Raw genomic sequence first — 13,869 nt, 5'->3', positions numbered from 1 at the left:
GATCAGTAATAGTTTGAAGGTGTTTACCATGGATTATAGCAAAAAGCCAAGTTGTTTTTTAGGATAACATGACTGGCCTTTTAACAAGGAACACAGCAGATACTCTAATTACCCTTTAATTTTCACATGCCTCCACATTACATTCACTAAGCAGCCTGTATGGAAAGGCAAGCTGCAAAAAAAATTACACTAACCCTTGGATTTGCAGCAACCTTCTTACATTAGGATATATTATAGGATCAATTAGTGTCTCAGTAAGAAGCTACTTTATTCAACATGCTTCCTAAATAATGATTCAACCACAATACATCTGGAGGCATCTGGAAATTAATTATATAAAGTGGGATGTTAGACACTCACCTCAATAGCATCAGAATCCACTAGTACACCTCTACCCAGTACCACAAGGATACCTGATATCTGGCAAAAAGTTGTATTTTGCACTGGTAAACACAGTAAAGTATACAAAAGAAGAAATACTTCAAGATATTTAGTTCTCAAGAGTCGTGAACCCCAATCTCAGGATGTAACAAGATGCAATCGCAAAGTTTCTGGACTATTCACATGAGTAATTTATATTCTCATTCATGTTTTTTTCAAAAGTTCTCACAGATCATATAGCATCATTTCTCCCAGTCAAAAAGCATCTGGAATATAATTTTTTTTTCTTTCTTCCCATTTTCTTCAATGATTGTCTCAACTTTGAGATTGCAACTCGCATGAGTATTACTGCCAAGTTGAAAGGAAGACTTCAAATCCAACTTAATTCCACAAAGATGTAACCCAAGTCTACATACTCTACTTAACCAAAAGCTTTAAAAACATGATTGATTAAAAACATCTGGATCTGCCAACTGTGGCATTACTAAATTTTGAAAAACAAAGTGAATTACTTCAAGTGGAAGGATTCAAGGTAAACGAGTGTCAGTCCTTTCTATCTGACCAATCCAAAGCAATGTCTGAGCATAGGTGGCAACAACAGGGAAAGAGCAGGACTCCACTCTCTCTGTCATATAAAATAACATCAACAGTACTAACCTCATGAACCCACAGCAATTCATACAACACAAGAGGTAGTAACAACTTTAGAAACAGAGGAATCAAGGAATTAAGAATTCTTACATTCATATATCCATTATGCAACAAGCCATTTTCCAAACATGATGAATGAAACAATGTCAGTTAGAATAATTTCTAAATGAATGAATGCACCAACTAACCAATGATAAAATAAGTTTTCCTTTTCCATCTAAAATTTAGTCACTATTAAATGAAAATGGCTTGTGTGACATATGACAAAAAGTTGAAAAATTGTTTATGAATTAAAATAACAAATAAGTCATTTTTCAGGCAGACCATCTTAACTTCTATATGAGTATCCTAACATCCTTAATATGTCACTGTCTGAATATCACATATAACCAGGAGAAAACTCATTAAGAGGCAAACTAGGGAGCCTAACAAAAGAAATAAACTTCAACTGTGTCTGTACTAGGTGACAGCTGACAGTGGGAGGTTGATGATTCTATCCAAGCCTGATTCTATCCAATACTGTTACAAAAAAGATGTGAAAATTTGGGAATTTCTTTCATGGTATAAATATAATTACACTTTAAATAAACAAGGTCTGGTATTACCGAACCCAACACACTCAAACTTCAAGGTACAATGCAAAACCTCAGTGGGATTTGAGGTGTACTCCATAGAGCCCTTACAGACAACAGACTGACTGATTTACACTATGTATAAATATGAGACTGGCACCAATGGAAAACCAGCAGCAGCAGCAGCAGCAGCAACAACAACAGGATACAATGGTGGCGATTATTATGATGATGATGAGATGAAGAAATCTTCTGCCAACAAATACTAACCTAAGTGCCAGACACCTCCATCTCATTTTCTTGGGATTTATTCTTTCCAGCTTTCTTTGTATTTTTCTTTGGGGACTTAGTTGAGGCAACCTCCATCTATAAGGCAACAATTAAGAGAATAATTAAAATGATGATTATACTTGAAAGGTATTAGCATCTTAATTGAACAGACACGATGCAATTCAGGCCCCTGATTACTGAAGATGAAAGTTGTAATACGAATCATATATACAAACACTATACAAACTTGCCACATTTATGAACATAAAATTTGCATCAAGAGGAAAACAGTGTGTAATGACAGTTTCAGCAAAATATGTTTGGTCTCTATGACAAACTTAGAGCACAACAGTACTCGCAATAAGATATGTTTGAAATGGCTCTTAGTTACAATTTTTCACTTCAAGTCTAACTTTTGCAATAAAGCTGAACACCCACCTTTTCCTCACTTTTCTTGGCACTTCTTTTCTGCTGCCCATACTGGATGTGAGACGGAAGGTTGACATACTTGAGTGGCTTCTCCTGAAGAACAGAGTCTGGGACAGGAATACCTGAGGAGGAAGATGAAGAAGACATCAACACTTGGTCTCAGGGATCTAAATTCATCCTAAATGATCATCCTTTTTTTTTTTTTTTTTTTTTAGAGAGAGAGAGAGAGAGAGAGAGAGAGAGAGAGAGAGAGAGAGAGAGAGAGAGAGAGAGAGAGAGAGAGAGAGAGAGAGAGAGAGAGAGAGAGAGAGAGAGAGAGAGAGAGAGAGAGAGAGAGAGAGAGAGAGAGAGAGAGAGAGAGAGAGAGAGAGAGAGAGAGAGAGAGAGAGAATTACTTTCTCAAAAGCAACAACTTACCCAGAATTTCAGGGAACATGTATCCCTTGAGCCAGCCCACCAGGGGAGTGTTGCCATGTGTGTAGTGACTCTCCTTGTGGTAGAAAAGGACGCCATCCAGCGGCACTGAGAAGGGAAGCTCCTCTGCCATCAGCCTCTGTAAGCTCTCCGGGGAACAGTCATAATAAGGCACTCTCTGGAACCTGCAATGCAAAAAGCCTATGCATGCCTTCATTACATTAATAAAATTAAGATGTAATGTCCTTCCATGCATTATGGTGAAGATTTAATAAGGAATAAAGATATAAATAGACTAAATGATACACTAAGATCTCATTATGTACAACTTCAAAATGTAACAATTCTCTCTATGCAAGACAAATTTGCTCCTATATATGCTGTGTGCAAGTTGATGACCCCATCTGCAGCACTAAATGTAAGAGATGTCCCCAAACTGGGCTCATCCTCAGCTTACTTTACTGGGTTGAGATTTGATATTTCCTGCACCTCCTGGCCCTCCTCCTCTATCCTGGACCGCAGCCACTCAAACCGGAACAATGTCTGCAAGAAGTCAAAAGATGAAGAGGAAGATCTGTGAAATGAAAACCAAATGAGGATCAGATGAACTAAATGGGTACATGCATACGAAAATTAAGTTAAATTTTATAAACCTTAACACATTTGTTATTTCATTGCATTCTAAATACCCAGTTTTTATTAATACAATCACCTTCTTTACCCAACTCACCAATAACTTGTTTGTCACATACAGTTCACCTGGCTCTCATCCACCATATAATCATTCATAACTTTCCTCCTGCAATGCAACAGTCAAGTTTGTCACATACAGTTCATCTGGCTCTCATCCACCATATAATCATTCATAACTTTACTCCTGCAATGCAACAGTCAAATATCTTATCTTTCATTTAAAAACACGGGTATTTAACAATGTTCCCTTTATATTTCTGGACGCCCATCATCTGTTAGTGTATCAATGTTCTACCTCTCTATCTCTTATCTCACCCATTTATAAGCATCTTTATCCTCAAGATCTTCCCAGTCATCATCTCTCTGCTCAATACATAATCCCATCATTCTTTCTCTTCTTTAATTTCTTCCAGGCCCAACATCCATCCCACACTAACACCACCACCAAACATTCCATTAACATTCTCATTCCCAACATCATACAAACATTCAATCCAAATTCTGTAACCATTCATCAACATCATTTATATCCACCCAACTATTCTTCTTCCCTTCTATCTATTCCACCATCCCCACAGTCTATTCCTCAGTCAATCAGTTGTTTACATAATTACAACCAGCAGGTAACATAAGAGATCAGACAGCTCCTCACCTCACACTCTATGATGGACTGGTTCAGCCACATGACGAGATCTAGGATGTAGTAAATCTTGTTCACCTCAGACCAGATGCAGTCCAGCAGAGCAAAGCCTCGGGAACAGATACGACGGTTCCCTCCTGGCAGCATGGATGGAAACTCCTTCACCATCACACCTGACTTGGCATATACTCGAGTCCTGCCCTGACAGAATGGTACACTCAGCTTACCATTATCACCACCGTCACCACCACCACCACCACCACCACATCAGTAAAATCACTGTTGCAAGATCAGTGGACAAGTGTGGTGATTCCATATAGGAGTGGAGAATGTTTGGAAACTGATAATGTAGATAGTGGAATTGAAGCATCATCCATGCTTGAGCAGGTTTGTCAATAATACAAAACTCCAAATGAATCACACTCATCAGTGAGACTGCTGATAAGTATTCTTGGCCACCACACTCACTCACTGATCATGTGACAAGACCTTAACAATTTCAAATATTCCAAGTCATGATTAGCACACATGGTGCTGACTTGCCACATGATACAGACCAGAAAATAAATGTGAGGCCTCAATAAAGAACATGGTATCAATCTATTAGTATCTTCATGACACAGAACTTGTACAATTTAACATTATCATCATTCTTAAAGTTCAGATTTTAAAATGGAGGCTTATGATTAAGATTGTCCTGTCCTAACAGCAAGTTAAACAATTCCCAAAGATATCTATGCATCTGTTCCTACACAGGAGAAAACTCTAAAGACTACAAACCCTTGCCATGAACTTGTGCTTCTTATAAAACAATGAAGAATCAAAAAAAGGCATTTCTATTATTAATTATACATATTATTTAATTTCACATAGAGGAACTTCAAATGTCCAAAAGAAAAGACTGAATAATAATGAGTAAACACATCCAAGCTGCCCTGGATCAAAGAAGATCTAGAGATGGTGAGTGGAGGATCACATGAGGAGAATGAACACCAAAGAAGAGACTGCCTAAAACTGCAAAAAGTGAGAGAATCTCATAAGTAAAAATATTGACATTAAAAAATGATGATGATATTTTAGCAAAGACTGAGAAAAGAACATTCATCTCACCTTAGAGGACATTACAAGGCACCTCTTCCCCACAGGGCAGGGCACAGCCAGGTAGGTAGAGGCAAAATCCTCAGGCACGTCCACCAGCCACTCACTCAGCATCAAGAAGTTCCTGAATTTCTTGGGACGTGCATAACATGTGCGCACCTGAGGAGAATTTTCCCACCAATAACCAGCAATCTTGTATGACTAACATAATATCTTTTGTTTAGCTGATTGCCAATTCCACACCCAAGATAAGTAAAATTATCACAATACACTAGTTATCAATAATTTCATCAACATAAGCAAATTCAACTTACCTCTTCATACTCCATATCACCTTCAGAGTCATCAGTCACTTCACTCTCCCCTTCAAGGTTTCGCACCAGGGACAGCAAGTCATAGCGGGCGCTGAGGGTAAAAACAATGTTAACTGTCAATATCCAGTCAAGCATTAGTAAAAATTTGTAAACTATTCTAAATAAGTATTTTGGCTATTCCAGTTTTTCTCATGTGGCATTCCACTTGTTTGGCAAAAGGTCAGCTGTGTGGCAGATAGACTTTGGTTATACGTAATTTCAATAGCATTAAAATGGCTATACAGTTTGGTTCTAATGAGGTGTGATCAGGACTCACTCTTTCCTGGCATGCAGCACCATCTTGCGCCGCTCCTCCTGAGATGAACCAGTCGTCTTGTTCTTGTAGAGGGCAAAGTGAGGGTGCTCAGCATGGGGGTTGTTGGGCCGAGGTGTGACCTCAACACCCCCAAAATTTGACAGTAAGTCTTCCATGGTGGATCTATAAAGAATGGAATTAAATTATCTATAATTATGGCTTTTGTCTTATAAGGCAATTTAAAAGATTTCAGTTTCAAGGTTCCTTTCACATGACACCATGGCAGCCACTGGTCACCCAAGAGTGAAAGGTCAGGGTAACCGCAAGCTACAAGTGACCACCAATGACTCATGCTATCCCTTCTCATGCTTGTCAGTCAAAAGAATGGCATCAGTGAAGGAGCTGTTTCTCTTTGCTTTGTTGACCAGGAAAATACATGTGCATCAGATTCTATAATCTAGAAAGGACAGAGGTAAACATCATACACTTTACAGTGAATTACATGCCGATGAGAAAAAAATTACTTAACTCTAGAGAACTAATCTTGGGTGTGAGACACCTGGGGCTAGTGGTCACATTGATCACATGATGTTCCCATGTGACAACGGACCTGTACTTTTCAGTACCTTCAGTGTTTCACAAGCTCAGACAAAGGCAAGTCACATTTCTCCGCTGCACGCACCGGTTCTTTCCATAAATGACCATTTTCAATTTTCCAAAATGGGTGTGTGAAACCCGAGTTTAGTGATAGTGTAACTGGGAAACAAGTTTAGTGATCTAGGGTTAATATCTTTGATTTGAGCAAGCTTTTATTTGAGGAGCTTTTCAGCTTCATAAGGATGCATTTCTCCTCTCAGTCTCATTGCTATAATCTTCAGTGGGTAGATGCCAAATTGCTGTTTTCTACTTCAAAAATAAGATCTGTGTTCACTTTCTCCACTATCTTTCCCCCTCCATCGCAAATGTCTGGTCCTTTCAAATTCTGGCTTAACATGAAAAGTGATGGACAACAATAGTTGTGGCTTCATGTGAAAGCTCCCATTTGAAACAATGTTCAACAGAGTAGCAGCCACCAAGAGTGGAGGACACTGGTTGCAAGGAGTGTGCCACTTAGGTGGTGGTTACCACTATGGTGCTCTTATGAAAGGTTCCATTGCAAATTATGGGAGGTAATTAGTGGCAGCCAATCCTGGCGGTATGTGAATAGTGCCTAAAGGTCAAGGATAATGAAAGATGCATAGGAGGAAATGTTGTAACTGTTTGGTTTGCACAGCAAAGAAAACCATCCATAGTGCTGGCCATTTTTTTTTTATTTTCTTCTATTTGCTCAGAAATTAATGGTAAAAGCAAAAAGTAGTTTGGCAAAGTTTCTAGTCACTCAGTGGCACACATCAACACAGCTTCATTTTCAAGTCTACAGATTTTAATGAGCACATTTTTTATAAAAAACAAAAACACAGATGTTATCAGATTATATGATAAATGACAAAACATGAAAATACTCCAAAATAGCAACTTTCATAATTCTCTCTCTCTCTCTCTCTCTCTCTCTCTCTCAACTTCACCTAAGTAGATGTAACCTAACTCAACCTGACCTAATCTAACTCAACCTAAACTAACCTAATATAACATAGTCTAATGCAACCTAACATAACCTAATATAATCTAACTGACTAAATTTACCTCACATACTGAACTTAACCTAACCTAAGATAACCAAATCTAACCTTAACTTAACTTCACCACACCTAACTTCACCAAATCTAAGACAATAACTCTAACTTCAAGATAATAACTGAGGCACCATAGAACCCCAAAAATGACTTAAGTACAAGTATAGAACTGTGTTCCCCAAACATTCCTCTATCTGGCAAATAAGTCAGAGGTACAGAATGCATTTAACAATAAAGTAAAAATTCCCATTAATTAGGCTTAACTTTAACCCCTGCACTGCACAGCCTCGAGCTGAGCCCACAGCTTGGATGTATAAGATACCAAGCATTTCTTTAAAGGACTCACATAGTGTAAAGAACTCTCAGCCATTGACAGCTAGCTATGCAGGCTGCATATTGCCATCAAGCACTTCTAAGCTTATGAGAATGCAGGAGACATCCTCCAGGCCAATCAGCATTCACAATTCTGTCACTGGTGACAGACTGTTTATATTCGGGTGGAGATGCAAGCATTATCATTTCTGTACTATTTTACCATTGAAATGTGATTGCCATGAGTTATGAGTGGTGAAGGGGAGGAGATCTTCACCAAACTCAGGATGAGAAGCAGGTGCCGCAGCTGCTAAGGTTGACATTAACATTGACACCAATAACCCCAACACATCCATGGATTAAGACACCGACCATGACTCAGAACAACTATCCACTGATGCAAAATAATAATGCAATACAACTCTATTTTCCTTTTGTTTCTTTAACTTTAATAAACTTTATATTAATATTTTTACTTTCGATGTTGAAATTCTCAATATCACCATATTCAAATTAATCATCACTACATTATTACTGTCGTCATTATTGTAATGACCATGACAGAATATGATAGCAGAGACGTTACAAAAATTTAATGGAATATCTGTTTTAGTTCCTGATATGTGTGATTAAATGTTGCCAAACTCTGGAGACAATTTTCTCGTTTTTATTTATTATTATTATCTTTTTTTTTACAGTGCTTGGTACAGTATGACTCTAAGGATCTCAACTAACTCTTACTTAAGATAATAACTAACTTCAAGATAATAACTAAATTCAATAACTAACTTCAGGACAATAACTAACTTCAAGACAATAACTCCAGCCACTTTACTAATAAAGACCGATGAAAAATATCTTATTTAATTTTATCTCCCATCCTGGGAGTTGATACAATAATACCCTTGTGTGGGACAAAAAAGGAATACATAGGAACCGGTACATAGCAGCACTGCAATTGCACACATAAGCCAAAGCAGGTAAGATTCGACAAGAACTCAAGACACAACACACCTCGCCACCACAACACACTGAAACACTATTGCTGGAGCTGGTGGCTCTTCACACGCCTCACAGCTTCCCTTGCATCTGTTAGCTTTCTACCAGTATACTCCACGATGATCAATTCTTTCTGGAAACTCAGAGAAGTTAATGTATGGTCTTGAGTCTCCGTGTTTTCAGACCTGGGACGATCCAAAGGGCCCTGGCGAGTCTGACAGGCGTGGCAGTTGTTTTGTCTTCAGAAAGGCACGTGTGAGGCGAATGACAGCGAGTCGTCGTGAGGAGCGAACACAACATTAATGCTATGCTGTTGACCACATTATTGTATGAATAAATATACTTACACAGAAATCCCACAGCGCTATAAGTGACTTGGGATCACAGGGAGATAAGCACTGCCGCACAGGCGTGATCCTGAATTGCTCTGGGCCTGGTGGACCGTAGAAGGTTAGATATTACAACGGTACCTCTCTCGCGCGATCTAGTATGTTTTTTTTTGTTTGCTTGTTTGTTTGTTTTTTTTCCTGTTGATCTGTTCTTTTGTTTCTTTCGCTCACTCTCACGTCACACACTTCTTGCTCTCACCATTCGCTCATCTATATATACTACTATTCACTTATAGAGAGTGGAACCACAGTACCTCGCCTCGCGGCTGGTAAAAACGATTTATTACAAGTCTAAGATAGGGATTAAATCCTCGTGGTTAGAATAATCAGGCACCTCAAACGTTATATATATATATATATATATATATATATATATATATATATATATATATATATATATATATATATATATATATATATATATATATATATATATATATATATATATATATATATATATATATATATATATATATATATATATATATATATATATATATATATATATTATTTTTTTTTTTTTTTTTTTTTTTTTTTCTTAATGTCACACTTAAGAAGTGGTATAGTACAATAATTATTATATCACTTGAGGACACGAACACTGCTAAGGATTCTTCAAAACTACCATTCAGAAACGCTTTGCTCTCTCACCACGACTATTTTCAAAGGCCACAGAGATTATAAGTCGGGTTCTCAAGAGAGTTTTTCCTGTTTATAATGCATAAATCTTTTCTGCCACTAGAACCGTAAAACTCCCTTAAAAACCTGTGCAACTTCAAGTATAGAGAGTATTGAGTTTATTGGCGGCGCAGAACTTACACGGGTTTCTAAGGATGTTTCAGAAGTGTTTCAGAATACGGGCCTACTACGAAGAACATAATTATGTGCGAGTCAGCGGCTGTTGTGCATTTTGCTGAGAGTTGCGGGTTGGAGCGGAGAAGTCTCTGGCAGGGATGATACAGCGTCATGCGTCTCACACGATTTCCTCCTGATGAATAATTGCTTCCATCCAGTCTCCAGCACGCCAACCACTACGATCCCCAATCTAAACCCGAACATGTAGAGGAGGAACGGAAAGGAGACATTAGAGAGAGGGAAGTGATGAAGTTTGACAAGGATACAAGGAAGATATAGGAAGAGAAGAGGACACATACATTATAATGAATGTATGCATATCGCTGTATGTCCTACGTCAAAGCAAAGCCACTACTACTACTACTACTACTACTACTACTACTACTACTACTACTACTACTACTACTACTGTTACTATTACTAATACTACTGTAACACACACACACACACTCACACACACACACACAGATAGTTTATAAGAAAAAGGCAATTCCAACGTGAACTAAAAAAAAAAAACAAGAATACAAAAACTAATGTCACAAGCGAACACACACACACACACACACACACACACACAAGCTTACTCACAGCAGCCTGTCTCGTCGTCCATCGTGGGGCAGTCCACCACACCATCACACACTTGCACGTCACATATTTCGTTTCCGCTGGCGCAGATGAAACTGTGGTCGCCATTGCAACCTCCTCCATCACCTGTAGGCAGACGAACTGTTACTGTTCAAGGAGGCGAGAGTGAAGTGAGGGGTGGAAGCAGTGGCATGGTTAGGAAGTGGTACAGACGACTCTTAAAACCTGGGAGCGCATTTTCAAACATCTTGACGTCCCATCTCCACTACGTTTAGCAGGCCGCAGTGAGAGATATATGGATTCTCAATGGAGTTTTCATGATTCCAGAATGGTGCAAGGTGGACAACGAAGAGGGAGGAAGGAAAGAAGGAAGAAAGGAAAGAAGGAAAAAGGCAATAAAGAATGTCTGGCTACATCACACACACACACACACACACACACACACACACACATACACGTTTCGTTCTTACAGTTTCGTAGCGTAATTTCCGATAACCTGATAAGATGATCTGGACTCGGCTGTTCGTGCAGTGGAATGCGAGGGAGGGAAGGAAGGAGAGAAGGAGGGAGGGAGGAGAAAGTTAAATCGTGTTTTTATGAACGCTTTTCCCATTGATAATACAAAATCCGTACTAAATTATTGTTAGGAACATGAACACACTCTTGAAAGCCCCTGGAGCTTCCTAGATAACCAGGTAGAAGTTGAAGAGGTAAGACGCGGAAAAGTTTAAGAATGCTGTGCACTGTTTCTCTCACTCACCGCCGCATTTGGCCTCGTCCGTCCCGTCCTGGCAGTCAAATACGCCGTTGCACCATAACTCCCCCGGTAAGCAGCGGACGTCATCACACAGAAACTGACCCGCCATGCAGTCTGGGTATGGCGAGGAGCAGCAGGAGAGGTTGCGTTAGTAGTAGTAGTAGTAGTAGTAGTAGTTGTTGTTGTTGTTGGTAATAATAAGAGGAACAGTAGTAGTAATTGTTGTTCTTGTCATATGATCACAAAACACGAACAGCGTCTTATGTATGAAAAGGGAAATAATATAACATGTTGCAACACACACACACACACACCGCAGTCCTCCTCATCGTCCCCCATGGGGCAATCCATCACACCGTCACACCGCTGCACCTCGCACACCTCCTTTCCTCCTGCGCAGATGAACACATGGTCGCTGGCACACTTCCTAGCTCCTCCACCTGCAGGCACGAGGCGAGTGGCGTAAGGAGAGGAAGGAGGGAAAAGATTGACTGACTGGTTTATTAAAAAGGGGAAGGCACCGCAAAGGTGGGGAAGGAGGACTGGATACTGTTTAGTGTTAACTCTATATAGTCTATACACTCAATTTGTGGATTTTATAGAAATCACTTTAGCGTATTAATTAAAAAAAACGGTGACTGTTTAGTTCTGGACAAAACCTGATGTTGCTTGAGTGAATGAGAGGGTGGGCCCATAGAGGTGCCAGTCCCATCTATCTATCAGAACATAACCTAGGTCTTGGACGGAAATGATAATGTTATTTCAGTATCATCTCAACTCACCAACATTCCTGTCTTCTTTCCTTCCCTTCTCTTGTTGCTGCGGTGAGTTCTCTTGAAGGGGCGCCACCTCAGACTCAAAGATCTTCTCGAACGCATCCTCGTCCTTTAACGTAAAATCGTCGACAAGCTGCAGATAAAAAAAAAAAACATTAAGAATACACGATGTTGAACTCTTGCATTGCTCCGACGGACAGTAGTAGCGAGACAGCTTCGTGAATGTTTGAGATGTGGACATAAAAAAAAAAGTGTACTATTTAACTGTACCATTTAAGATACAGCGAGTCCACATCTACTTGCTAAGCTGCCTGACTGTTGGCTACTCCACGTAACCATGTATCGAGTCCCACCCGAGCAACAGGACAATGGAACACTGCACAGAAAATAAAAGGATAGATCATGGAGGAGAATGACTGGAATCCTATATAAGAAGATCATGAAAGACAGGAGGAGAAGGAGGAGGAGGATGGACAAGAGAAAGAGAAGGTGTGAGAAGAAGGTGATAGAGAAAATTCGTCAGATAGAAAAACAACAACAACAACAACAACAACGATGGGATAAAGAATGTAAGCAACGACACGAATCGCACACGAAGAGGTTGAACACTGTAAAGATAAAGAAATGCAGTGGAAAGAATGGCAGCAATCACGCAAAGAAGGAAAAGGGAAGATCTGAGACTGTAGAATAGAGTAAATATAATGTGTGTACAGGAGAGGCGTGGGTTTACCTTCGGCATGGCGTGGGTGAGCAGGGCGGTGATGAGTGTGGGCAGCAGCAGCAGGAACCTCATGGCTGTGGCTGGCTGGTGTAGTTATCCTTGTTACTGACAGTGGTGGTGGTGGTGGCGGTTGTTGAGGCGGTGTGCGAATAACGACTAACAAACCTTTTAACAGTACTCATCACCACTACCATTACTTCAACATACAGTATATACGTACACACACAATCACACACCAGTTCACTAAGCTACTTGCCTCAAAGCACTTCCGTCAGCCAATCAGCGCTCACTAAAGTCCTGACGTCACTCCTACCCCCTTCCTTCCCCCGCCCAGCAGAGAGGAGGGACGGAGGGAGGCGTGGACAGAAGGGAAAGGAGGGAGGAGGCAAGGAGGCAAGGAGGGTGTAAATAACGAAGAAAAATCTTATCAGTGAACGCAAAACACGAACCTTAACGTAAATATTTAGGTGAGAACACGTGTGCAGTGAATGTGACTGATATGCACCACATGACTCAATACGTATCCATTTTATCTACTTATTATGTTTCTTTTTTATTTATTTATTTATTTTTTTTTACGTGTTAAGGAATCCGATCAAGGGCACAGAAGGAAAATATATATGCATCCGGCTTGTAATACTACTCCCAAAAGGACAGCAGCTGGAAAAGAATGAAAAGAAAAAAAGAGACTTCGCCAATTCAGTTTGAGGTGTCTTGATACTCCTCGCGTAAAACAGTTCAAGTCGTAGGAAGGAGGAAAAACAGAAACAGGTAGAGCATTCTAGTTTGTCAGTAAAAGGGATGAAAGAGTGAAGGTACTAGTCAACTCTTGCATTGGTGAGGTGGACAGAATAGTGGAGAACGTAAGCAGATAATCAAGAGTCAATGATCTAAGAATTAACAAGGATGACTACAGCAGTAAAAGAGTTAAGGTTAGAGGGAGGGTACGAGTTTGTTGACAGTTGACAGTTGACGAATTCATGGCTTGACCAGACTTATCGGTAACTTCGCGGAAGTTAAATGGAGGAAAATAAGGAATACTTGA

At 39.6% G+C, this 13,869-nt stretch overlaps 2 protein-coding genes across 4 annotated transcripts; both read right to left on the bottom strand.

The window, feature by feature from the left end:
* Positions 1 to 255: 255 nt before the first annotated feature.
* On the bottom strand, positions 256 to 9,422 carry LOC135109220 (snurportin-1-like). 3 transcript variants are annotated; one of them, XM_064020433.1, is made up of 9 exons: positions 9,089 to 9,422; positions 5,779 to 5,940; positions 5,463 to 5,553; positions 5,161 to 5,307; positions 4,063 to 4,251; positions 3,175 to 3,260; positions 2,721 to 2,902; positions 2,313 to 2,425; positions 256 to 1,970 (listed from the first exon to the last, which is right to left on the bottom strand). In XM_064020433.1, the coding sequence occupies exons 2-9, from the start codon at positions 5,931 to 5,933 to the stop codon at positions 1,875 to 1,877; spliced, it is 1,059 nt and encodes a 352-aa protein (XP_063876503.1). In that variant the 5' UTR covers positions 5,934 to 5,940; positions 9,089 to 9,422; the 3' UTR covers positions 256 to 1,874. The 3 variants fall into 3 exon arrangements, with proteins under 3 accessions (XP_063876503.1, XP_063876505.1, XP_063876504.1); XM_064020435.1 differs by lacking the exon at positions 9,089 to 9,422 and adding an exon at positions 8,927 to 9,082; XM_064020434.1 differs by lacking the exon at positions 9,089 to 9,422 and adding an exon at positions 8,757 to 9,076.
* A 263-nt stretch (positions 9,423 to 9,685) lies between these two features.
* On the bottom strand, positions 9,686 to 13,091 carry LOC135109221 (very low-density lipoprotein receptor-like). The gene is made up of 6 exons (XM_064020436.1): positions 12,834 to 13,091; positions 12,110 to 12,236; positions 11,642 to 11,767; positions 11,331 to 11,441; positions 10,574 to 10,696; positions 9,686 to 10,175 (listed from the first exon to the last, which is right to left on the bottom strand). Exons 1-6 carry the CDS (start codon positions 12,894 to 12,896, stop codon positions 10,162 to 10,164), a joined length of 564 nt encoding a protein of 187 aa, XP_063876506.1. The 5' UTR covers positions 12,897 to 13,091; the 3' UTR covers positions 9,686 to 10,161.
* Positions 13,092 to 13,869: the final 778 nt, after the last annotated feature.

This window comes from Scylla paramamosain, chromosome 18 (assembly GCF_035594125.1).
Source record: "Scylla paramamosain isolate STU-SP2022 chromosome 18, ASM3559412v1, whole genome shotgun sequence".
NCBI lineage: Eukaryota > Metazoa > Arthropoda > Malacostraca > Decapoda > Portunidae > Scylla > Scylla paramamosain.
Note: the sequence above shows the minus strand (reverse complement) of the source record. Positions and strands in the feature narration are given on the sequence as shown.